Source organism: Lepidochelys kempii, chromosome 2 (assembly GCF_965140285.1).
Source record: "Lepidochelys kempii isolate rLepKem1 chromosome 2, rLepKem1.hap1, whole genome shotgun sequence".
NCBI classification, from domain to species: domain Eukaryota; kingdom Metazoa; phylum Chordata; order Testudines; family Cheloniidae; genus Lepidochelys; species Lepidochelys kempii.
In genome coordinates, this window is record NC_136381.1 from 2,168,145 (window position 1) to 2,195,073 (window position 26,929).

General features: G+C 45.5%; 1 protein-coding gene across 3 annotated transcripts in view; it reads left to right on the top strand.

The window, feature by feature from the left end:
* HSF1 (heat shock transcription factor 1) overlaps positions 1-26,929 on the top strand; it is a 94,828-nt gene that overhangs the window by 10,488 nt on the left and 57,411 nt on the right. For 2 of the 3 annotated variants that reach the window (XM_078851387.1, XM_078851386.1), the window contains exons 2-4: positions 3,421-3,529; positions 17,656-17,792; positions 21,965-22,089. In XM_078851387.1, the coding sequence (XP_078707513.1) occupies positions 3,421-3,529; positions 17,656-17,792; positions 21,965-22,089 (371 nt within the window). Of the gene's footprint in view, positions 1-3,420; positions 3,530-16,733; positions 16,790-17,655; positions 17,793-21,964; positions 22,090-26,929 lie in introns of those variants that run through there. The other variant, XM_078851388.1, reaches the window with a different exon arrangement.

Genomic DNA, 26,929 nt, shown 5'->3' on the forward strand with positions numbered 1-26,929 from the left:
GCATCCGATGAAGTGAGCTGTGGCTCATGAAAGCTTCTGCTCAAATAGATTGGTTAGTCTCTAAGGTGCCACTAGTCCTCCTTTTCTTTTTGTGGATACAGACTAACATGGCTGCTACTCTGACACTTGTAAAAGGTGTTACTGTATCTTGTGTGGACATTTTTAGGATGTGGGGAGAACCATGTCTTAATTGTGTAATCTTTAAATTGTACATTTCAATTTGTTTCCTCTTTGGATCTAGTGACTTCTGTTTTCATAAGTTATATCTTCAGACCAATTAGATAACTACACTTGGTCATTCTTAGTTTTTTATATGAGAGCTGGCTGTCTGGGCTTAAAGGTTGTCTGATTCTTTAAAAAAAATGTTAAAATGGCACATCTTAAGGCATAGACCAGCTGCCTGTGTGTATTGCAGATCTCATCTGCTTGCTTTGGCAAATTACTATAGTAAAAGCTGCAGTTTGAGACAATACATCTGTGGGAGAATGAATTATATTACAGCAGAGCAGGTGTTCTGCTATAAAGTTAGGTCACTTACCATTAAAAAGACAACAATTCTAGTTACTCAGATTTACATGTTCACTTGAATCGACTTGAAACCTCATGGGAGTATGGGGTAAGGTTATTGATCTATGTTTCTTTAGTTTGAATTTCATGGTTTTCAGAGGTTTCTCTTTAGCCACTGAGAAGTGTGAGGCACCACAGAGGAACCTTAGCTCCTCGTTAGCAAAGTCTTAGGGCATTTAATTATTTTCTGTCTTGTGTATCAACAGTGGTAGTGAGGTAGAAGCCAGAAAGCTCTGTTGGATTTTTGGATCCCAGATAATATGTTTAGGACTACCAATTACAAAGTCATTTTTACTTATAAATTGGTCAGATTTAGGCTGAAAATTAATAAAACAAATGTGGGACCTCCTGATGTGAGAACATAACCAAACTTAAAGCTTTTTTAAAATAAAATTTTAATAGCCTCATGCCATTTTCAAATGACTGTCATGGTTGATCAACTTCCCTTTTGTTCAGATCAAGTTTAAGTGCTTGATGTGATTCATAAAAGGTAGTGATGTTTGTTAAAATTGTGTGCTCATTCAATTTTGCTGTTGTCCACATCTGTGTGACTTCACCACCATGGGCTAATCTTAATATAGTAACATTTACATGGTACAATTCAGAGTGGAAACACAAAAAATGGCCAGTTGGTGTTACTTCACAGCTGCAAATAATTTTAAAAAAATCAAATTTTTAATTAGAGCTGTCACCTTTTTCCTAGATTTTGACTTTTCATGCTCATCTGTTTCATGGGGTGACTAATAATCTCATAGACTGAAAGACCAGAATCTAAAGGATGTTTCTCATAAACCAGTGCAAAAAAAATTGCAAATCTCCCAGTACAATAATAGATGACCTAGATTCTGCAGAGCAGCAGTACTTCTCAAGCTAAAACTAGGCTATTGTTTCAATAACCATGGGCTACAAAGCTTTCTGCTCCACCTTGATACTTGGGCATAGCATCTTTTGGCTCTCTCCCTGGTTCTCGTTGTTTTTGCAGAATGCCTTTATGCCAGGCGGACTATTGAGGCTTCCAATGTACAACGTTAAACACAACTTATTATGCTTGGAGGCACTCAGCCAGACCTTTGTTTGTAACCAGGGCCTGCATGCTAATTAACGTAAGGGTGTAAAACTGCTGGCTCACTTGGTGTACTTGTCCATTCCCCCAGGGCTGATTCAGATTATGTTGAATTCCAAGTTTTCATTTTAAAATGTTTCTGATCCAAAATGTGACAACAATGTAACTTTGTTTTAACCTGAAATATCTCTAAGAAATGCCTAATATGTATGTGCACTTTCTGAATTATGCATGCATATTGAATAATATATGTAATTGACCAAGTAAACCAGGGGTAGAAATAGCACTGGTCTTAAATGCCCTACGTGATTTCTTCCTTGCTGAGCAATGCTGAATGCAATAGTAACTTCTAACGTAGTTTTAGCAACTACAGAAAGGTCATTTTATATTTGATTTTTGTGGAAACCACAGACTATCGGGTAGGAAGATATCCACTCTGGATCAAGGGTAGTGTTTGCCCCCAAATTTGTAATACAGGCCCACGAACCATAATTAAAAACCTAATTTGGGCTACTCTACAGAATAACAGGTTTCAGAGGAGCAGCTGTGTTAGTCTGTATCCACAAAAAGGTGCCACAAGTCCTCCTTTTCTTTTTGCGGATACAGATGAACATGGCTGCTCCTCTGACAGCTGTCTATGTGCACAGAGAACAGGAGACCATGGGTGTGACCATACACACTGTAACCAGAGTGATCGGGTAAGGTGAGTTATTACCAGGAGGAGAGAAAAAAAACCTTTTGTAGTGATGATCAAGGTGGGCCATTTCCAGCAGTTGACAAGAAAGTCTGAGGAACAGTGGCGGGGGGGAATAAACATGGGGAAATAGTTTTACTTTGTGTAATGACCCATATACTCCCAGTCTCTATTCAAGCCTAATGTAATGGTGTCCAGTTTGCAAATTAATTCCAAGTCAGCAGTCTCTTGTTGGAGTCTATTTTTGAAGTTTTTTTGTTGAAGAATTGCCACTTTTAGGTCTGTAATCGAGTGGCCAAAGAGACTGAAGTGTTCTCCGACTGGTTTTTGAATGTTACCATTCCTGACATCTGATTTGTGTCCATTATTCTTTTACGTAGAGACTGTCCGGTTTGGCCAATGTACATGGCAGAGGGGCATTGCTGGCACATGATGGCATATATCACATTGGTAGATGTGCTGGTGAACGAGCCTCTGATAGTGTAGCTGATGTGATTAGGCCCTATGATGGTGTCCCCGAATAGATATGTGGAACATATCCTTGCAACAAAGCCCGTTGCCAACTGTGCCCACATATCTATTCAGGGGACACCATCTGGTCATCTCCTTGTTTCCAACTACTAAATTAGTGAATAGCTAAAAATATGTTAAATATAAAGCTAATGTTACTCTTCCCCATAAGCAACTGTGGTTGCCACAAGGATCTGTTCTGTAAGAGGAGACGGTCTGTGTTATCGTAACTTGGAAGGGAGGCCATCCATGAGAATGTGAAGATACGGTCCAGCGTGTGAAAGTTTGAGAATTGCTGGCTTAGATGACTTATACTCCTCGCTACTTTGCGACTCTTCTTGTCACTACCACCTCATGCATTACTATTGAGTAATTTTGAAGCACTGCTTCTGTAGCATGCTCATCTCCAGTCAATCCACAGAGTGAGCCTGATCAGAAGGAGCCACCATGTACTGTGTGACAGAGAAGAAAATTGCCATGGGACCAGCCTGTAGCATTTAAATTGAAAAAGAGTAACTTGAGGGAAGCTCTAGTCAGTGATGCTATGCAGTTCATAACAAGTCACTTTCATTTTGTGTTTTGACAGAGTGGAAACAGCTTCCATGTGTTTGACCAAGGCCAGTTTGCCAAGGAGGTGCTTCCAAAGTACTTCAAACATAACAACATGGCCAGCTTCGTACGTCAGCTCAACATGTGTAAGTACCTCTTAGGCAGTTCAAGAAACCAGATCATGAGGCATATGCCTTTCTGCAGTGTTCACCTCCTCTCCTGCCTCTTTATTTAACTGGAAGGGCAGTATAGGAACATTCTGGATTGGTTGGGTTGGAAGCATGTTAGCTTTGAAGCTTCTCATTATCAGATTTGGTGGGAGGGGAGGGGATCTGAGTGCAGTCATAAGGTTAGCCTCTGCTGAGAAGAAAGAACCTCACTAGGACAATAATCTAATGCCTTAGAAAAGAGGAGCTTTCATCGCAAAGTTTTCCAGGTGAAGCAGCCTCTAACTGGCTTCTCTCAATAGCCCTCATTCACATTTTGATATTCCTTGGCTCTTAGAACAAGAGCCCTGCACACTTTCCTTGTTTCACCTTTCACTAGCGTTTCAGTGCAGACACCCATCTTTGCCTTGGGCATGTACACCCTGTAGCCAAGAGGGATCCCATCTGGAATTCTCCCAAACCTCACTTCCTTTCAGTTAGACTGAGCTCAACATATTTGACAGGCTCACTGATTTCTTGTCAATTTCCTTAGGAGGCAGCTGCTGTGTAGGTCACTTTAAGACACTGACCAAACCTGACCTGTTTAAAATAACTTCAGCTAGATTTGGAGTCTCTCCACATCTCGTACTTGCTCTTTTCCATGGCTCTGTCCCCTCCCTCGCTTATGATCTAATGCGGGAAGGACAATGGGAGGCAGCAGTGCCCTGAAAAAGGGAGGTAAGAGCTCCTTGTGGAGAGTTCCCTGTCCCCTCCCAAAGAGAAGCATCACCAAAGAAATCCAAGCCTGCCATAGGGATGAAGAGCTCATAGAGTTGGTTACATTGGAGAATTGGACTCCTGTGCAACGACTTACCTCTACTCTTCTCCCTGGTCTGCTGTTGAAAGTGGAGCGGCCCGTCCCCTCCTCAGGAAGCAGAGCCAAGCTCCTGTCCTCTGCTGGCAGGCAGGGGACTGGAGGTTGTGAGGCCATTTTTGCGAGAGAAGGCAGGCTCATCCATCTGGCCAATGCGGGAGGAGGATGCAACTTTCTTTTTGTGGGGTGGCCACAAATACAGGATCATTTTGGAATAGGATTGACCTAAGCATCGGTGTGTATTAAGGCAAGTGCTGCCTCCTCCGCTTATGCTGTCAGAACCAGGGGGAAGTGAAGATATGGAAATGTTAGGGAAGCCTCATCTAATTATCTCCATGTTAAATTACATGGGTTAGGCATTCACCCAGTTGTCAGTTCCCTCCTTTTTCACAGTGGCAGGAAACAGTTGGGACAGAATCCAGGACTAGCGTGGCTTGTGACAGTGGGAATATTTTGTAATATTTGAGGCCTGTTTGTGCCTTAGTTTCTCCTGTATGCTGCATTGTTGCCCAGTGGGTGGGAAAGGACTGTTTTCTCTGAGCAAGCCAAAACACACAAGCTTGGGTATCATCTTGTTGTCTGGGCATTAGACTGCATATCAGTGGAGCATTTTAGAAGACAATGGCAAATCCAATTGCCCGGACATTGACGCTTTGAAACCAACACCCCCGAGGGATGCTTATTTCCCCACCTCTCCAGCTGGGGAACAGTGCCCGGCTTCCCTGTGGAGTACAGAAGACTGGGGGGGTTAAGTGTTGGCTGCTGGAAGGAGTTGGGCCTCTCACCTGGTGTCTGACCAAGGAGGTCAGATGGAGAGACAGAGCCTGAACCAAGGCGTTCACTACAGCTTGACTGGGCTCTGGGCTGACAGGAATGGACTATGCTGTAACCTTCAGTTCTCCAGACTACCCTAAGGACTTACTGTATTGGGTTCCAGTTAACTAATAAACCCACTGTTTTGATACTGTGGGAGTGTCCCTGCCAATGCTGGGCAAGGTGCAGTAATCCCTGCAGAGTGGACAAGCCTCCATGAGGAATCTGTCTCAGTGGGACTTGCTGGATGGAGCTCACCGTGTGAAGCAGGAGTGCTGAAGGCCCAGAGGTCCAGTCTAAGAGGGCACTGGAGCCACATGGCTTACCTGGAGGAAGAGTGAAACCCGTAGCAGGTCTGGCACCCTGAAGGGGTTCCTCTGAGAGTCTGTTCCAAAGCTAGAGGCATAGCACCAATTGTGTGGCTCTGTGACATGGGTATGTTATTAAAAGTCAACAAATAGCATGTTCTAAGCTTCAATAGCTTTCACTCCCGAACTGTAACTCAAGCCTGGTCTGTGTAAACAAACTGTGCTACAAACGGTACCAGTATAGTTAAAGCCATACAGCTCCCCTAGTGAGAATGCAATGTTAGCAGTATAAAGGTTCCTTCCTTCTGTAGGGAAGGGGAATGTGCTTTTTACTGATAATACTTTGCCCATACCAGAGGTTTCACCATTTATCTATTTCGGGTAGAAAAATTGCACCTATAACTCGAATCCATAAATGGTACAAACATTGTATGTAGAGCATTGGGGCCTTAAAGTGGAATAGAAGAAAAGCAAAGAAAAAGGATACTCTGAAAGACCAACCACAGTCAACTAAGAGCTTTCCATCCCCACTGCCAACAGAATTTTTTCTGGCTTTCATACTTGCATAGTCCATGAAAGCTACCTAATCTGTTATAGCAACTCCAGAGTCCAGTGGTCTTAACCCAAACAATATTACCCCATAAGCAGAGCAACCTTGAAAAGTCTCAGAAGATAATGAGTCCAGTTCTCAAAACCAAGTTCACAGCATGCATCAGATGGTTCTTAGGCTAAGTGGATTTTTTTTTTTTTTAATACCATTTCCAGAGTTCCAAGGTAAAAAGTCCATAGGCCTGAAATCCACACCCCTTTTGTGTAGCAAGCTCATGTCGTGTCAGGTAGTTGTAATGCCAGGTTAGCTAGTCACTACATTTTGTCTTTAGGATGAGGATTGGACATTCTTGCTTTTACTGAGATGTATAATAATCTTCCTGAGATGCACTGCCTGGGAAATCATTCTTACTGTGAAACATCTGTACAATAGAAGTATTTTTCTAATGCACTGGGACTGTACTCACAACTCTGTTCCAAAAATAAGCTAGCGCTCGAATGGCCTTCCTTGTAAATTCATCTACGTTTTTGGGTGCTGTCCCTTGATATGATGATGGAAAGTCAGGGGGTGAATAGGTCCCAGGGAGATAAGCCTTGACAAGGCTTTAAATACACAGTGCTCTTCCTGAAAACAGTCTCTTGCCAGAATCCCTCTCACAACAGAGCTGAGAACAGGTGCAAACAATAACTTCTTGCTTTAGATGGGGAAAAATGTGTCCTAGTTAATTGTTAAAACTACAGCTCTTGCTACCATTGGCATGTAGGTAACTGAAGGGCCAGCCAAAACATTCTTAAAGACTGTATTTTTAATGACCGGTTTCAGGGTAGCAGCTGAGTCTGTATCTGTACGAGTTTTTTCATGAAGTTGATGGATTTAATATTGCTCTTGTTCTTCCTTCTCTCTGTTGCAACAGGAATTGATTTATCTGGGGGGTTTTGGGATTGTGGTAGGTGGCTGTTAAGTTTTTAAATTTATTTTAGCTAGGAGCGAAGTTAAAGAATTTGGACAAATCCAGACTGAAAGGTGATTTCAGAGTGTCCCAGACCAACTAGTCCAGTTTGCTGGAAGAAAAGTTGAGTTCGTTGGTTCCTGGATTAAAATTGTTGATTAGCGGAGGGTGTTCAGTGAGTTTATTGGAATCTGCTTGTTTGGTTTTCATATTATAGTAATGTGGCTATTGCAGTAGTATCTTTCTTGACTTGTTCAATGCTTATTTAGTAGAATTTTGCAATTCTATAATCTTGTGTTTCTCCCAAGTAACGTTTCAGTATAAAAATATTATATTGGCCCACAGTGCAACTTGGTAAATTTGGAGTTCTCCTGGTTAGTGGCTAATCTGATTAGTTCATTGGGTCATGGTAACATGACTAGTTTGGATTCTCTATCTGGCATTAGGACAGTAAATCTAGTTATAGTGTTGCAAGTAATCTACCATAAACATTCTAAGGGAAATATGGGGAAGCCTCCTCTTTTCGGTGCTAGCTGCTGTCCTGGGACATGGAGTTTTTGTGGAAATACTCCAGAGTAGGAGCTAGCGTTCTGGGATGCAGGAGTGGGGAGTACATTCTGTTCAAAACTTGAAAACCATTTACTCTGTTCTCAAGAAATCTGTCTGTCCCTATGTTAATGCTAGTTCAATGGTCTCTGCAAATGCATTGTGCTGTCTCTTCTGGGGTCTAAGCTTGTGTTGCTTAGTGCTCCTTTTACTCTGAGAACATGCAGGGAAGTGCAGAACTGACGTGTGTGTGTACTGTAGCACTTCTTAAAGATCTCTAGGTCAGGAGTTCTCAACCTTATTCTTTCTGACACTCCCCCCAACAGGCTATAAAAACTCCACAGCCCACCAGTACCCCAGCAACTGTTTTTCTGCATATGAAAGCCAGGGCCAGCATTCAAGAGTAGCAAGCAGGGCAATTGCCTGGGGCTCCATGCCACAGGGGACTCTGCAAAGCGAAGTTACTTTGGCTTCGGCCCAGGGTGGCGGGGCTCAGGGCCCTGGGCTACAGCCCTGCACAGCAGCGCTTCGGCTTTCTGTCCTGGGCCCCAGCGAGTCTAACATTGGTCCTGCTCGCGGCCCCCTGGCGGGCCCCGGATCCCTGGTTGAGAACAGCTGCTGTAGGTGACTTTGTCTACTCTTCCCTGCCAGGCCAGCAAAGCAGGAATACGCTGGGATTAGCCTAGAGACACTGCTTCAGGGCAGTCTGCTCAGCTTCCTCTCAGCACACACATACCTATATTTACCTTTTGGCTTTAAATTCTTGTGATAGGCTGCGACATAAAGGATGCCTTTCATATACCCCTCACCTGGAGGCTATATCAAGGATTAGCTTTAATGCTCCAGATGTGGGCTTTAGAAAGTATTCCAGTGTTGTTAGAAATGATGACAGTTTCATTACCTTTCAACACTAGTCCTTTGAATAACTATGGGCCATGATGTCTCCATGGTTCATGACCAAGGTCTTTGGTTTCTAAGGATCACTTGAATAACAGAGAAACTGGCTAATGTCACTACAGTAATGTACAATTTCTCTAAATCATTTACTTGCTGCTGCAGTGCAGGAAGTTCTTTTCAACCACAGCTGTGGTCTAACTTAAATAATACTTCAGAGCCACCGTTCTTGATTTATCCTAGTGGTTTACAAAATTGGCATATTCCAAAAAAAAAATTTGCAGTGGACTTGTATGCTCTTGAGAGTGGTTTTTAGATGTTCTGAGTGTGTTTGAAGTTTTGAGTATATCACTGTTACCTCAGCTGCTCAGAAAGCACTTTTCAGCATGTCATTTCTTTCCCTCTCCCACCAAGTAGTAGAATTGCAATGTCACTTTTTTACCAGCAGGTCATATAACATCCATATCAAAAGTTACCCTTATAACACATCAGTTGTAACAAACCACTCAAAGCCAGGAAGTTCCTAGTTGAGGGCTCAACATTTTAAACGAACAGTATAGACCAAGTTGGTATGCTTGTTTATGGTTATTTTAATCCTCCTGTTTTGCAGGGGTGGGGAGGGATTGAAGCAAAATCCATTTCTGAGTTCAGTACAAAAGACTATCTAATATTTGTAGCTTTCTGCTGAAATGTCAAGATCATCCAGGTGTTTAAACCTCTCCTCATTAATCCTCACTGAATATGCTGTTTACATTTGCTGCCTGGAGTTCCTTCCTAGATCCTCTTCAGTCCAGCTTCTGTCTGTTACACTCCACTAAAAGCACTCTCGCCAAAGTCTTTTCTTCCTAGCCAAAGCTCAGAATCTGTATCCCATCCTCAGCCTGTCGGCCACCATTCACATCACTGACCATGCACTGCTTCTTGAAATCTTGTACTCCCTTGGCTTCCATGACTCTGTCCTCTCCTGGGTCTCCTCCTTCCTCCACAATGGCTTCTTCAGCATGTCCTTTGGAGGATCCTTCCTATCCTCCCTCCAGTTGTCTGTGAAGGTTCCACAGAACTCCATCCTTGGTCCCCTTCTCTTCTCCCTCTACACCTTATCTCCGAGTAGCCTCATCTGCAAACATCAATTAAACTACTAGCTGTTTACTTCTCTCCTTCTTGTCGCACTATTGAGTGGCTCACGACCATGAGTGCCTACCTCAGGAAAGTCTGTCAAAAACAGGGCAGACACCCCAAACTGGTGGTGTGTTCTATATTAGATTTCACCAAACCAGTAACAAATGTGACCCCTGGACCCCTATAACAATCTTACCATGGAGTCACAAACAGTCCCCCTAGACTCTCCAGTCTATCTTGCCACTAGGGTGACCAGACGGTAAATGTGAAATCAGGACGGGGGTGGGGGGTAATAAGAGTCTATTTAAGAAAAAGACCCCAAAATCGGGACTGTTCCTATAAAATTGGGACATCTGGTCACCCTACTTGCCATCCGGACAAGCCGGGCTTAGTGATAAATGGCCACACACCAAAAATCATGCCACATTCAGGTTGCTTCTAGTCCTGAGACCAGTCACTTACCCCAGAGCAACTGGTACTCTAGATTCTACACCAAAGGCAGGAAAAAGGAACAAATTATTTACAGGTTAAAACAAGCAAACATAGTAACTCATTGGTGTGTCTAAATTCTAACAGTGTCAGAGTTGTAGTGATCTGTCTATTCAAAGAGTCTTTCAGGGCAGCCCCAGGAGGCAGCCCCTGGGGATCTCTGGCTTCAGTTTTGAGTCTCTGGCCCTTCAGAGTTCAAACAGCCAAAAAGATGTGGTTTCTTCTTGTCATGATTTTTGTTCCCTTCCCCCAGAGTTCAAGATGATGGGACGAGTTCATGTGCAGGTCTCCTCTTCTTGGGTGCCGGGAGGAGGAAGGGAGGGAGAAGGGGAGAAGCAATCAACAAAGTCCACATTGGTTTGTGTGGTGTCTATGGGCCCTCTTTTGTTGGGCAGGAGATAACACCTCCTATAGCAAACTAGTATTTCACACTGGGTAATGTTTCTCTCCAGGCTGGTGGGGGGCCTGGCTTTACAGTTTCAGACCAAACACTTAAATATTACCTTATAACATGGGATGTAGACATTATAAGTGAGATTAATACATGCAGCAACTTACAAGCATTTCATAGAGTCTAAACATGAAATCAGGAGTGGGCAAACTATGGCCCGCGGGCCAAGCCATTTTAAGTGGCCTGTGAGCCGCACCATGCGGCTCTGCCAGGGCGCTGGGTCGGGGGCCTCACCAGGTGACTCAGCCCCGCTCCGGTGCTCCAGCCGGGTTACTGGGTCGAGGGCCGCACCATGTGGCTTGGCCCCGCTCCAGCCAGGGCGCAGGGTCGGGGCCTGCAAAACACTGCTCCTGGAAGCCATGGCATGGTCCTGCTTTGGCTCCTACGTGCTCCAATAGGAGCTGCAGGGGCAGTGCCTGCAGATGGGGCAGCATGCAGAACTGCCTGGCTGTGCCTCTGTGTAGGAGCTGGAGAAGGGACATGCTGCTGCTTCCGGGAGCCGCTTGAGGTAAGGGCCACTTTGAGCCTGCACCCCCTGAGCCAGGCGTGGCTCCGCTCTCAGCCTGGGAACGGAGTTGTGGATGAGGCTGGAGGTGGGAGTGGAGCTGTGCCAAGGCTGGGGGCAGGGATGGGAGATACGGGTGTGGCTGGAGGCAGGAATGGAGCAGAGCTGGCAGAGAGTTTGGGTGGCATTCCCTCCTCCCCCCCGTGGGGGCTGGCATGGTCCCCGCTGTGTCCCTCCCCGGAACTTCCTCCATGCCCCCCTACAGTTTTTTGACCTCTGCTCTAGGACCTCACATCCAGGCTACATCTAAGTCTTGCACGTTCTGCATGAATAATCTCTCTAACATCCTGCCTCTCCTTTCCCTCTACACAGCTAAGACCCTCTCATCCCAATTCCTGCAGCGTCTTTTCTCTGGCCTGGCCAAATGCAGACTTGCCCCACTCCTGTCCGTTCAGAATGCTGCTGCAGAGATCAACCTCCCCGGTCCGTCACTTGGACCCTGTCACCTCTCTCTTTGCACCCCTTCGCTGGCTACCTCTGCTGTCATATTAAACAAACTTATCTTCACTTTCAAGGCCCTTCAGGGCCTATCCCCACCCAACCTATCACTTCTCATTCAGTGTTGAAAGGCTGATCATGTCTTCCGATCATGTCTTCCAATCAGCCCATGATGCCAGCCTCCGTTGCCTGCTTGTTAAATTGTCAAACACTTTTCTGCCTTTTTCCGAGGTTTCCCCACGTGCGTGGGAGGAGCTTCCTGTAAACAGTCTCAAAACTACCTCCTGTTCCTCCCCCAAACTCTCCTTTGCTGTCATGCCTCCAAAAAACTTGACGATAGTCCCACTGCGGATGTGCTGAGGCCACTGCTTGCCATGCTGACCAGTATTATCCCATTGTTTCCCTGTTGTTTGTTCTGTGTCCAGCTGTTGAGCTCTCTGGGGCAGAGATTTTTTTGTTCTGTGTTTTGTGCAGCTCCCAGCACAATGGGGGCCTGGTCCATGACTGGGGCACCTAGGAGCTACACCAATACAAATAATAATCTTCCCCACAACCCCAGGCTAATACTCAGTTACCAGACTGCCTCTTCAGGGTGGTATTTCTGCAGCACAGCATGTGTGTCAGTTATGGGCCTCCTGTTTTCACCAGTCTCTGTGTAACAGCTGTGCCTCCAGCAGGAACAAAGTACATATCTGAAACTTAAGGATCTAAATGTAACAGGGATATGAGTGTTTGGCTATTTAAAAAAGTCAGTCTGGCATTTAAATCAGAGACAGCATGGGCTGTATTTACTCTTGTGGCATCTGCATAGGGACTGTGGAATTTTAATCTTCCCTCCTCTACTGACTCACTGTGTGGTCTTCGGCAAGTCACTTATCCTCTGAGCCTCGGGTTCCCCGTACCTGTGAGGAATGTTATGGATTGTCTGTCTGGAATGTGTAATATCAAGTTCAGGGCCACATGTCTCAGACAGGAGCCTTGCAAGGTGCAGCAGGCTATGCTCTTCAGAGGAAGGGTGACTTGTGGTTGAGGCACTGGCCTGGGGGATCAGAGTTCTGTTCCCTGCTTTGCCACAGACTTTCCGCATGATCTTGGACAAATTACTTACGTCACGTCTGCATGCAAGCCGTGGTCTGCACACGGTATGTCGGCATACAGCCACCAACGTTTGTATACTGCTCAGGCGTGTGCCTGCTGGTATCGGTGCTGTGCGTACTCGCCATGGGTGCGGGTGTCGATGTGAGGAAGGTATCCCAGTGTGCCATGTGCTGCTGTTCTGTGCAGTGCCTCTTGGGAAACTTCCACAGAAGTGACTGGCCCAGAGTTCTCTGGGAACGACGGCATATAATGGTCTCCATCTCACAACACCATCCATATCTCCTCATTTTCACTCCTCTTTTTAACAAAAAAACAAAAATTCCCATGGATCCATGCAGCACTTTTGAGTGTCTGCCATCTCAGACAAACATGGAGCCCACAAAGCTCTGAGCTAGTCTCATGAACGCCGCAAGCACAGGATGCATGATTCTTCCGTGTTTGCAGACTTGCAGGATATCCTGGAATAACAGGGACATAACTGTTTCTTCAAGGACAGTTTGAGGGACATACGGAACGAACAATTGAAGTGTGCTGGTATTCATGGAGCAGAGCTCCATTTCTGGGCCCAAGAAACAAGCACTGATTGGGGGGATTGCATCGTAATGTGGCTTTGGAATGAACAGCAGTGGCTACAGAATGCATGCAGAAGGCCATGTTCCTGGATCGTGCATGGACACCAGAATGAGTTGCACTGACAGTTAAGACGCAAGTGACGATCACACTCTGAAAGCTTACACAGCTGTATTGCTGTCTACCCGGGGAAATGATTTTGAAGCTGGAAAATCCACAGTTAATTGTCTCCTGCTCTGCAAAATTGTGACTCGCCACAACATGCAGGACATAGTGGATGCATTGCAGCAGTGAGGTTTCCAAACAGCGGTGGGGCAGTAGACCACATGCATATTCCTATTATGGCTCGAGCTCACCTTGCCAAAAAGGCTTCTTTTCAATGGTTAGGCAAGTGTTGGAGGATGACTGGGAATGCTTTGCTGTTATCAACGAGGGCTGGTCAGGGAAGGTGCGTGACACGTGCATTTTTAAGAATTCAGGATTGTTCAGAAAGCTGCAGGCAGGGTTATTCTTTTCCCAACTGGCAGATTGCGACTGATGTGGAAATGCCAACAGTGATTCTGGGCGACCCAGCCTACCCTTTGATCCCCTAGCTCATGAAGTCGTACACTGGTTACCTTGACAGCACCAAGGGAAGGTTCAGCTACTGGCCCAGCAGGTGCAGAGTGACAGTTGAATGTACTTTTGGTAGATTGAAGTGACACTGGTGGTGATTACTCACTAGGTTGGATCTCAGTGAGGAAAATATCCAGTGGTTATAGCCACCTAATATGTGTGAGGCAAAGGGGGAAAGCTGCTCTCAGAGTGGAGGACGGGGGTGGAGCGACTGTCTGCTGCCGCAGCTGAGGGAGGTTTGGAGAGACCACTGTAATGGCCACAGAGCGGTTCTGAGCCAAGAGCTCTCTGGGCCTGCAGCTTGGGATGCTGCTCTGAATTGTGTAGTGCTTGCTCCACATTTATAAATACGGCTGGTATTTTCCTGAAGCTATAAATTGTGGCGCTCAGTATGCGTCTATAAGTACTGTTTGTTTTGACTACTGCTGCGCATTCTGCAATATTTGTTGTGAACTAAAAGATAATTTGATTCTCCAAAGTGAAACTTTGTGTTGAAAAAACACTGCAGAAAATCAATGTGCAAAAAACCCCACAGGCAATATTATACAAATTTTTAACACAACAAGGTGAAAATCTGAAGGAGAAAGGAAGTAAATGTGTCCCTTTGAGCGCACAGGCGTTACACATATTAACCCATGAGAACCACTGTTGGTGTATATCAATCTGCTGTGTGGCGTGGTGGGAGTACAGATGCGCCCTGTTGTGCCACATGACATGGTTAGGGACATAATGTGAAGCAGCCGTGAAGTTCTCCAAGGACTGCAAAGGTTGAAAATCTGGAATTTTGACCTGTAGGTCAAACAAGGTCTGCAGCATTTGTTTGACCCATTATTTCCTAGTGCATGTTCCTCTTCTTGTCCTGTGGGGACTCCTGGGCCTTTTTCCTGTCCTCTTTCCCTATGCCGTTAGTCATATTTGCCCTCCATGCCCTCTGTTCATGGTCCGATGTAGCACTGGCTTTACAGGATCTTGCGGAACGTCCTCCTGCATCCCCTTCTTTCTCTCTCTCTTCGGGGTCAGGGATCTGTGAGTGCAGAGGGGGGCAGCCCTGAAGGCCACCACTCCAGAAGCTGCTGATAAAAACAGATGTACTGTTGGTTTTACAATCACAGTGGAAAAGGAGGAGTTTCAGAACTCCTTTCCCTTACTGACGCTTCCATGTTAGAACACCTCAGCACAGCGCTCTAGCCCCAGCTATGGTGGGTGTGGTAGTTTTCTGCTCCATGGATCTATAAGATTTTGGTGCCTATTCTATGGGTCTGAGCACAGGGCAATATCAGTGAGTGCAGGAACTCTTTTTTTGTCCACAGGTGGTGGGGATTTTAGCTATCTCACTCCTGAGGGTCGCAAAGGCACAGAGAATGTGTCCCGAAGCCACTTGGGCCCGTATGCCACTAGCCTGCTCACTGCAATGGTGCCAGCCAAACTGATTGCAGAGTGGCATAGGAAAATGTCCTACTGTGGAGGAAGAAATAAGACTGCCATCCCTAGAAACCTGGAGGAGAGGATTGCAGAGTATCTCCAATAGTGTGTCATTGAGCTCTCTCAGGCAGGTACAAGGGACATCCCTGTGCACATAAACAGAGCGCTCTGCATCCATCCCTTCTCCCACTGCCTAACCCAACAGGGGAATGAAAGATGCCAGCTCTCCCTCTGTTTGCTATACTGCTTCCCCTTCTCATATGAGTAAAACAAGGAACGGTCGATACCTTTGTCTTGTTAACTTGGGGACAGGCTGGGCATCATTTTTACATGTAAACGTTGTAAGGAGAAATGCATGCACACACCTGAGTTCCCTTCCCCTTCATCAGGCTCATTCGCACTCACCTGGCAAGACTGGGGCAGAGTCTCAAGCAGGTCCTGGTTGATGGCATGGCTGGAGTCCCCCGCCACATCTTCCAACCCCTTCCTCCTCTTCTCTGTTCACAGCTAGGGTCTTTGTCCCAGTCTCCTCCGAGGTATCCACAGTGGTCTGTGGGGCACTGGTGCAGTCTTCACCAAGTATGGTTTGCAGCTCCTTGTACAAGCAGCAGGTCTGTGGCGAAGCCCTACATCAATTGTTGCACTCCCTGGTCTCGTGCTGTCCCTTTCACATGGCACTGCTGCTGATCCCTGTCCTACCTTTTTGCCTGCATCCCCCCCTACAGTCTGCTCAGAGATGTCCACATTTCTACAGCTGGTCCGTAACTGTGTGCGCGCAGCCTCTTCTTCCCACTGGCTCGGGAGATCAGTATTTCCTGTCTGCAGCAGGCAGGAGTGCATCTACTGCATGGAGCCGGCCTGGCTGGCTGGGTGGTTGCATGCAGTAAGGGTGAGTTGCTAGGTGTGTTCACCAGGTGAGTAATCAGGAAGAGGCATTTCAAAAACACACTAGGAGTTTTAACAAGTGGGGGAGGGTGGCCTTCAGGTTTCTGTGACCCCAGGCCATTTTAAAATTGTGACCAAAGCACTGTGGGACAGCTGCTAGAGGACTCTCTTTTTAGAGTCTACACCGGTCATTCAGTTTCTACTTTCACACAGTGTTGATCTCAGTATGCCAACCCTGGCTCTATGCCATTCGGGTAGGTGCTTTTACTGTGGTGCTATAATAGGGCACTTCCATTGGCCAGAGACAAATTTGGGGGTAGTCACATGCACACATGTCATCGCAAGAAGACTTATGTCAGCCTGTGTAGTGGAGCATACCCAAGCCTAGGTTCTTCATCTCACAAATGGGGATACTTCCCTTCCTCATAGTGGTGCTGTGAAATACTCAGATGCTACAAAGAATACTAAACAAATGCTAAATAAAACCAGAAGGGAGCTCATCCATCTGTGTAGATCAGTACCTCCCCCAGTGAAGCATTAGTAGTGATAGGAGCACAACACCCCTGTCTTTTTGGCGAGATGCAAAACCGAGATTCTGATCACTTTGCTTCATTACAGATTCCATGGCACTCTTGAGGTGTTAACCCCAATGTCTCGGCCAAATTCCAACTCTGGTAATTACATTCTGCCTCCTTAAATTCCCATCACAGTTTCAGTTAGACATGTAATGTTCACTTCCTGCTCTAATGATTATTGTAGTATTGCTGGGTGGTGGTAAACAGCGACAGGGAATCATCACAAAGGTGTTGGTGTTTCAGTCGTGGATGAAGTGACAGGTCAGGTGTTTGTGGGTCCTGCGCAGTGCTGAGTGTATCAATCGGAGGCCGTCTTCTCTCCCAAACTGGATACATTGCAACCCCTTTGGTGTCATGAGAATTGCCTGTATTTGTTTCAAGTTTCTCTTTTTGGCATTACTCTTAAAGAAAAATTTATTGCTAATGAATCTTTCCTTCTGATGCCCTGTACTGAACAGGCAAGTTAGGTTATTGCCTGATCCCCAGATGTTTAATGCCGTTAGGGCTTCCTGTTTCTAAGAGGTGCTGTGCTGGGTTTGTCACTGGGACATGTAGCAAGGCTGGGGCTCTTGTCTGAGATGAACCCCAAAGACTCCAGTTCCCCTTCCCCTCCACTGCCCTGCACCCTTGGGAGGGAGCTGGCATGTGGAAAATGAAGCGGTCTAGCTGAGGAGGCACTCACCACCTTTGCTGTCAGCCTAGCAGAAGGGTAGGGTAGGCAGAGTTGGAATGTCTGCTGCTGGGGGAGGAGTTGGGTTGGGTTTCATACACTGGCAAGGGGCTGGAGGAGGGGGCATAGGAGGCAGAGGACATCCCCTCAAAGGGTTAATGATCCCAAAGACTGTTGAACTAGTAGGGCACTCTGTGTCTGTCCTTGGCGAACAATGATAGATTTGTGCTTGCAGTGACGTTCTCAGTCTTTAGATTGCCCTGCGTTTCTCTAATTATCCATCTTTGACTTTTAGATGGCTTTCGGAAGGTTGTCCACATTGAGCAGGGTGGCTTGGTGAAGCCAGAGAAGGACGATACTGAATTTCAACATCCGTACTTCATCCGAGGCCAGGAGCAGCTCCTGGAGAATATCAAGAGGAAAGTAACCAGCGTAAGTGTACATAACGGATATTTCAGGCCAACCAGTGAGTAAACCCCTGTGACACTAAGGAGGTTACTGTCTCTTTTTTAGTCAGAAAAGCAGCCACATGCTCTGGGTATCAAGGGGATTCTGGCACTGTAGTTTTCATTCTCTGCCAAGTGGTTTTCTAGTTGACTCCTGCATCACATTTCATTCAGTCACAAGCTGCAGTGCCAATCAGTTTGTGGGAGATATTTAGTGTGCCAATTTCTCCAATTGCTCTCTTAGCATCTGGCTTGATTATGACGCTGCTTGGGATACCCTGGAGACAACTGAGAATTTGGCCTGTAACATGGAAGCCAAATTCACTTTGACTTGGCAAATTGGGAGCCAGCTTCACCTCCAGATTTATTTCCTTTTCTTTTAAAGTACTGTCTATGTAGGTTTGGCCTAATGGAGGTTATGGCAAACTTTCCTCTCCCAGAGGGAGATGTCAGAGGGCAATTGAACCTTTGCTGTAGAACGGGAAGGAGCAACGCAGTTATTGGCTGAAATGCAGTCTTCATTTGGAGTGTTACGTAAGAACGGCCATACTGAGTCAGACCAAAGGTCCATCTAGCCCAGTATCCTGTCTTCCAACAGTAGCCAATGCCAAGTGGCCCAGAAGGAATGAACATATCAGGGAATCATCAAGTGATCCATCCCCTGTCTCCCATTCCCAGCTTCAGGCAAACAGAGGCGAGGGACATCATCCCTGTTCATCCTGGCTAATAGGGCCATTGATGGCTATCTTCCAGGAACTTACCTAGTTCTTTTTTGAACCCTGTTATAGTCTTGGCCTTGACAACATCCTCTGGCAAGGAATTACGCAGGTAGACTGTGCATTGTGAGGAAAAAATACTTCCTTTTGTTTGTTTTAAACCTGCTGCCTATTAATTTCATTTGGTGACCCCTAGTTCTTGTGTTATGACGAGTAAATAACGCTTCCTTATTTACCTTCTCCACACCAGTCATGATTTTATAGACCTCTATCATATCTCCCCTCAGTTGGCTCTTTTCCAAGCTGAAAAGTCCCAGTCTTATTAACCACTCCTCCTATGGCAGCCGTTCAATAACCCTCATAGTTTTTGTTGTCCTTTTCTGAACTTTTTCCAATTCCAATATATTTTTTTTTGAGATGGGGCGACCACATCCGCACCCAGTATTAAAGATGTGGGCGTCCCATGGATTTATATGGAGGCAATAGGATATTTTCTGTCTTATCTATCCCTTTCTTAATGATTCCCAACATTCTATTCACTTTTTCGACTGCCGCTGCACATTGAGTGGATGTTTTCAGAGAACTATCCACAATGACTCCAAGATCTTTCTTGAGTGGGAACAGCTAATTTAGACCCCGTCATTTTAGATGTATAGTTGGGATGATGTTTTCCAGTGTGCATTACTTTGCATTTATCACTATTGAATTTCATCTACCATTATGTTGCCCAGTCACCCAGTTTTGTGAGATCCCTTTGCAGCTCTTCGCAATCTGCTTGGGACTTAACTATCCTGAGTAGTTTTGTGTCATCTGCAAATTTTGCCACCTCACTGTTTACCCCTTTTTCCAGATCATTTATGAATATGTTGAATAGGACTGGTCCAAAACAGAAAACAAATTGTTATAAGGCCTTTGAAGATGGCTCCATATGTTTCTGGGAGTAATGGGAGCAGCAAGAAACACGGGTGTTTAACACACACTAGAACATTATTTTAAACTTGTTAACCTCCACAGGGAGTCCCAGATACTAACTGCTTCACTTTTCCTTTAAACTAGGGTAAACCCACACCCCAAAATGCAGCTCACAACTGCCTTCATTTTTCATAGCTGTATGACCAGGCTAGGGTAGGGCTCTCCACACACGCTACTCAGTTCTGATCGGAGCAGACCCAACCCCCTCGCACAGTGGAACGTTCCATGCTAGGATGTGGGTTCTGCACAAGTCAAATCTATTCAAGATAAAGGCAACCGTGGCCTGAACTGGACTTGTGGGCTGCACTTTGGCACCCGCTGTGCTGCCAGGTATAAAATTGTATTCCTGTCTCATTGGTGGATATGAGGAATCCTATTCAGAAACTTTGTGTCCTTAGATCTTTTCAAGTCCTGCCTTTTGCGTTTGCTACATAATTGTCGTCTTGGGAGTGGATTTAGTTCGGTCTCAATAAAAAAGCATTTTATAGAAGCATTTTGATATTTTAGGTGCCAAGCGTTTCTCATGAACTATTAGACTACTCCATTAGCTCTGCAATGTGGGTGGAAGATGCAGCCAGTCAGGTTTTCAGTGATCCTTTTCCAAAAATCCTTCCAGGCCACCCAGACACGGCAGCACCCTGTGCTGCATGATAGTCCCAGTGCACTCTGCAATAACTTTAGCAATAATTAGGTGCCACTTTCGCCGAGCAGCATTTAGTACCTCCACAGCACTGCACGGTCAGCGAAGGATATACCACATTGTGAGGTGCAGATCCCAAAGGGCCTTCTAGCTAGTAAAGGTGGGAGGGAGCTGCTGTTGGAATAAGTGAAATGTATTAACCCCTGTAATTGCTGGCAGGTTCAGAGAGCTCTCGCATGTTAAAGCCTTTGCGATTCATACCAGGGTGCTGTTCCCCATGAGATGTTTGTCAGGAAAATGAAACTGGCTCCTCAGAAGCTTCCCTTCAGCCCTTTAAGTACTTGCTATGGGAATGATGAGGCTGGCTGAGTCTGACTGCTGCTCAGGAAGCACTGGAAAAGGCTCCCCATCCTGTCTCCATGTCTTTGCTCTCGTCTTGGCCTTTCCTGGTACTGAAGACTGAGCTCTGTCTGATCCAATATGATGGGAGCTAATTTAGCTACAGCTAATCAGGAGAAAGTTCTTGGAGTCATCGTGGATAGTTCTCTGAAGAAGTCCATGCAGTGTGCAGCGGCACTCAAAAAAGCAAACAGGATGTTAGGTATCATTAAGAAAGGGATAGAGAATAAGACTGAGAATATCTTATTGCCCTTATATAAATCCATGGTATGCCCACATCTTGAATACTGCGCATAGATGTGGTCCCCTCGTCTCACAAAAGTATACGGGCATTAGAAAAGGTTCAGAAAAGGGCAACTAAAATGATGAGGGGGTTGGAACGGGTCCCATATGAGGAGAGATTAAAGATGCCAGGACTTTCCAGCTTGGAAAAGAGGAGACGAAGGGGGGATATGATAGAGGTATATAAAATCATGAGTGGTGCAGATAAAGTGAATAGGGAAAAGTTCTTTACTTGTTCCCATAATATAAGAACTAGGGGCCACCAAGTGAAATTAATGGGCAGCAGGTTTAAAAGAGATAAAAGGAAGTTCTTCTTCACTCAGCGCACAGTCAACCTGTGGGACTCCTTGCCTGAGGAGGTTGTGAAGGCTAGGACTATAACAGGTTTAAAAGAGAACTGGATAAATTCATGGAGGTTAAGTCCATTAATGGCTATTAGCCAGGATGGGTAAGGAATGGTGTCCCTAGCCTCTGTTTGTCAGAGGGTGGAGATGGATGGCAGGAGAGAGATCACTTGATCATTACCTGTTCTGTTCGCTCCCTCTGGGGCACCTGGCATTGGCCACTGTCGGTAGACAGATTACTGGGCTGGCTGGACCTTTGGTCTGACCCAGTCTGGCCAGTCTTATATTCTTATGATCTTTGAGTTACTAAAGTGCAGTAGCTCGAGTTACTCCTCAGGTGCTAATCTAATCTCACTGTGTAGTTGGAGTGTTTCACAGAGTGGTCACTTTCACTCTGCCCTCACTCCAGTGGGCTAGCTTGTTAGTACAGGAGTTAACTGTTGCAGTGAAGAGACACCCTTAGAATGTTACTTTCAAATTAGGTAGCTGTTGGTGCAATGGAAGACTGTGGAATTAATCAGAAAGTCAGTACAATGCTGACAGCTGTTTTCCAAGGTTCCAGTGCAGCTGTAGCATTTGCATTTCTGACCCAAAAGGATTCTGCTCCTTCAGGGAAGGGTCTGTAAACGATGGCCTTGTAGAAAAGTTATATAATAGGTGGCCAATCTGCGCCTGTCTGATTCGTTATATAATTAGGCCAGTGAGGATGGGGAAAGAGGATAGTTAATCTGCATTGCCATCTTTGATGCTTAGAGAACAATTTTATAGGGTGAAACCTCACTGTCCTCTTCCTTTCTGTCTCCAGGTCTCCAGTATAAAGAATGAGGATATAAAGGTTCGTCAAGATAATGTAACCAAGTTACTGACTGACGTCCAGATGATGAAAGGAAAGCAAGAGAGCATGGATTCCAAACTGATAGCGATGAAACAGTATGTATATGGGCAGGCCAGGAGATGTGGAATAACGTGCTCAATCTGACTTCCCTCTGAAAGTATTGTGTTCAAGACCACCTCTGGGCAGAGTCTAACTGCTTTGCATTGCTCTCTGCTTTCTTATATTTGCCAGAATCCCAGTGGTCTCAGGAGTGTAACCTTTGCTTTAAGAGGCTCTCTCCCCAGGGGAAGGAGGAGCTGGGGTTTGGGAGGGCTTCTGAACACCTCTAAATCCTCATAAAGACCTTGGTATCGTAGTGACCAACGCTGCAATCCTAGACAGAGTAAGGCTGTAATAATTTCCTTCTGGAATCCAGCATGGCCTTAGATGTCAGCTGGAGGGACGGCTAAGAACAGAGTGGTGTCTACCTCCTAGATTGTGTCACAACCAGACGTCTGATTCTCTGCATGGGGCTGGGTTCTGTCTCTTGATTCTCTTCCATCAAAATGTGGACATTCTGTTCTCCATGTTCTTACACCAAGACCATCACCTTGGTGTTCAAGTGACGGAATAATTCTTACCCCTTTGTGCTAATACTCCAGTCGTCTTTGAGCCCATTTTACGTGCACAATTTAAATTTCCACTTTGTTGCCAGCAACCCAGTACTTTTCCTTTGGTTGGGAGCATAGGGCATGTGATCTTGTCCAGTCACCATTAACACTCTTTGGTAAGTCAACCTTTGGGGGTCATCACAGAGCACTGTTGATCACCCCTTTACTGAGATTAAGCCAGCCTCCTGACCCACACAGGTCAGATTAGAATTCAGAAGTATGTAACCTATGCATGTTGGCGTCTGTAATCCATACAGCAACGGCTGGTTTTCCTGCCCAATGGCCGGATTTATTTTAAAGTTATGTTCTGCCAGTTAGACTTAAGATGAGATTTTTTCAAAGCCACCTATGGGATTTAGAGACCCAATTTCCATTAATTTTAGTGGGAAATGAACATCCAGATGCCTTAGGAAGATTTGCAAATCTCGGCTGGGTGGAATAAGTCATCTCCCACAGGAGATTTGCCTCAAGATGAGCGATAGCAAATGTCCAAGGTTTTGCCTTTGTTATGGAGAACCCTCCACCAGTGTTCCTAGGGACTGACCTGCTGTGGCTTACGAACTGGGGAGGATGCTGTCAAGTGCAGCGCTAGCCTTCAGCTCGCTGGCTGAACAGAGCAGGCCGGCCCAATGGGTACCTGGACGTGTGCATGCCCAATGGAGAGCACATCTTCCACACTGCCTTCGGAGAGCTCCCTTCTCCTGGATTTTATTGCTACCCCTTGTACTTACAGGTCACTTCTGCAGTGCTGGCCACATGCATGGGCGTGGAAGAGAACCTGCTTTGTCTCCAGGTTCTAAGTCAGGGTTCTCCAAACTACGGCCCAGCCCGCGGCTACATTTTTTCCGGCCCCCCAACCAATATCACATTGGGCGGCAGAAGCCCGTGGCGGGAATCCCAGAGCAGCAGCGGGCTGTGCAGCTCAGCCCGCCGTCACTCTGGGGTTCCCGCTGTGGGCTCCTCCCAACCCCTGCTCTGGGGTTCCCACCGCAGGCTCCTGCCAGCCGGGATCTCAGCCCGCTGCCAGCCTGGGTTCCTTCACCCAGGCCAGCAGCGGGCGCTGGGTGGGGCCAGCAGCGGAAACCCCCGAGTAGCCATGGCAGATCTTCATGACGTCACTGCGTTCCTGCGAGGGTCGCAGAGCTGATGAGCACAGTAGACAGGTTAGTAGCCGCAGAAGGAACAGGACATGTGATGAGTCGTTTCCCTTGGTTTTTGTCTTAGCGCGTATGTCAAACTAGTGACAAACATATATTCGTTGTGTTTAAGTCCATTGCTATTGGGGCAGTTATGTCGGGAAAAGGACAGGAGAGAGGTTGATTCTGAATGTTGCTTGTTTAAAGAACAATGGAGTGTGGCCTGTTTCGTTGTTGAATCAGGTAGTACAGCATTGTGTTTAGTATGTAACGAAACTATGGCAGTGCTAAAAGAATACAACATTCGTAGACATTATATAACCAAGCACTTGTTGAACTACTCTCAATTTACAGGAAAGCTACATTCAGATAAATTAGAATCCATGAAACGTGGCTTATCGTCACAACAGTTTATATTTAAGAAAAAGAAAATCGAGAACGAAGCTGCAACAAGAGCTAGCTTCTGAGTGGCACACCCGTTAGCAAAACGAGGAAAACCATTTACTGATGGCGAGCTAGTTAAAATATGTATGATTCAAGCAGCCAAAGAAATATACCCAGAAAAAGTAGATTTATTTAAGACAATTAGTCTTTCAGTGAACACAGTTGCTCACAGAATCGAGGACATTGGCAGTAATATAATTTTCCAGCTGAATGAAAAGGTTAAGAAGTTTGAGTGGTTTTCCCTCGCACTTAACGAGTCAACCGATGTTTCCGATACTTCACAGCTGCTGTTGTTTGTTCGCGGGGTCGACAGTAATTTTGAAGTTACGGAAGAACTAGCTTCTGTGCATAGTATGCATGGAACAACCACAGGTGAAGAGATTTTTTTCAAAGACGTTGAAAAGTCACTTCTCAATACAACCTGCAATGGAAACAACTGAAGTACGTTACAACCGATGAAGGTAGAAACGTGTGATTCAAAAAAAGGTTTGGTTGGACAAATCTACAAAGCTTGTGAAAGTGCGGGCTGTCCCAAGCCTAGTCTTCATTGCATTCTTCATCAGCAAGCATTGTGCGGGAAATATTTGGATTTATCATGTGTTATGAAACCTGTAGTTTCAACCGTGAATTTCATTCGCTCACATGGACTTAATCATCGTCAGTTCCAAGCATTTCTGGTGGAAATAGAATCAGAATATCATGATTTGCCCTACCGCACTTCAGTTCCATAGCTTAGCTGTGGAAAGGTTTTGTCACGATTTTTCTAGCTTAGAACTGAAATTGAAATGTTTTAAATTAAAAAAAAAAAAAAAGACGTCTACCTTTACTCACAAACAGTGAATGGCTTTGGAAATTAGCTTTTTTCGTAGACTTGACCAAGCACATGAATGACTTCAGTCTTAGACTACAGGGGGAAAACGGGTTTATCTGTGACATGTACACCCAGGTGAAAGCATTCAGGCAAAAACTAGTTCTTTTCAAGTCCCAGATGATGAGGGACTGCTTTGCTCATTTTACATGTTGTGAAAAGTTCAACCAAGAAACTGAATCACGATTCCCAACTAGGTTTGCACAAGAAATCATTTCTGATCCGAAGCTACAGTTCCAGGAGCGTTTCTCTGACCTTGATGTGAATGCAGGAGAAATACAGATCTTCCAAAGCCATTTGATTGCAATCTCAAAAAACTGCCACCTGAACTTCAAATGGAAGCGATTGACCTGCAATCCAATGACTTGTTAAAGGACAAATATAAGGAAGGAAATCTGGTAGAGTTCTCTGAATGCCTGTCAAGTGATCAATATGCTCATGTGTAAAACTTTGTCCGTGGATTAATGTCAGTGTTTGGCACTACTTATGTGAGTGTGAAAAACATTTTCAGTGATGAAATACGTGAAATCCAACCACAGATCGACCTTGTCTGATGAACACGTACAATCAATTCTGATAATAGGGAACACAAACTTTAAACCACAGCTAAATGCAATTTTGTCAGAAATTACCATACTTGTCAGTATCGTACTTCTCACTAATCCTAAAATACTATTTCTTTAACGATTTTGCGTATATTTAATTTTTTCACAGTTGCTTCGGCCCGCAAAGCCCCTTCAAAAATCTAATATGGCCATCATCTCATAAAGTTTGGAGACCCCTGTTCTAGTGATTCTCTTGATCTTTTGCCTGCCCCTGGGTCAGAGTGCCCAGCCCCAGCTGTATGAAATGCAGTTCTCCTCAGGCTCTTCCTTGCCAGTGAGGAAGAAAAGTAGTTCTTCCTTTCCTTTCCAGTAAGCAAAGGTGTCATGTAAAATACTCCTCATCATGCAGGGGTATATCTGCTTTTCCTATGCTCTGGTAGGTGGCAGAGCAATTGTTTCCTTTTGCCTTCAGGCAAGCAAAGTGATTCGTCCAGCACCACTCTGAATGAAAAGCTCTGTTCTGCAGTAAGAGTTTAAGATGACCAAGAGTTACCTTGATACAGCACATTGCAGCAAGTTTGTAGCCTGCTAGGGAGGTTTATGTTCGTTAGAGAGGACGTCTTTGACATTAATCTAAAACATACATGTTCTAGCTGATGACTTGTCAGTAATGGAACCTGTGTTAAATCTGTTCGAGTATATACCTGTGTTTCTGGGATGGGAGTTAATTTTTTATCCTGCTTTTCCTGGGAAATTAGTCAGCTGCCTAAAATGATCTAAGGCTGCTGCTTGCTCTGATGCAGCCTGGGACTTTTCAGCTTGGAAAAGAGACGACTAAGGTGAGATATGATAGAGGTCTATACAATCATGACTGGAGTGGAGAAAGTAAATAAGTGGTGTTGACTTTTTCTCATAACACACGAACTAGGGGTCACCAAGTGATTTTAATGGGCAGCAGGTTTAAAACAAACAAAAGGAAGTATTTCTTCACACAGTCAACCTGTGGAACTCCTTGTCAGAGGATGATGTGAATGCCAGGACTATAACAGGGTTCAAAAAAGAACTGGATAAGTTCCTGGAGGATGGGCAGGGATGGTGTCCCTATCCTCTGTTTGCCATAAGCTGGGAATGGGCGACGGGATGGATCACTTGATGATTCTGTTAATTCCCTCTGGGGCACCTGGCGTTGGCCACTGTCGGAAGACAGGATATTGGGCTAGATGAACCTTTGGTCTGACCCAGTATCGCCATGCTTATGTTCCTGGCAGCTCTAGACCCAGCTGCTCTGTGTC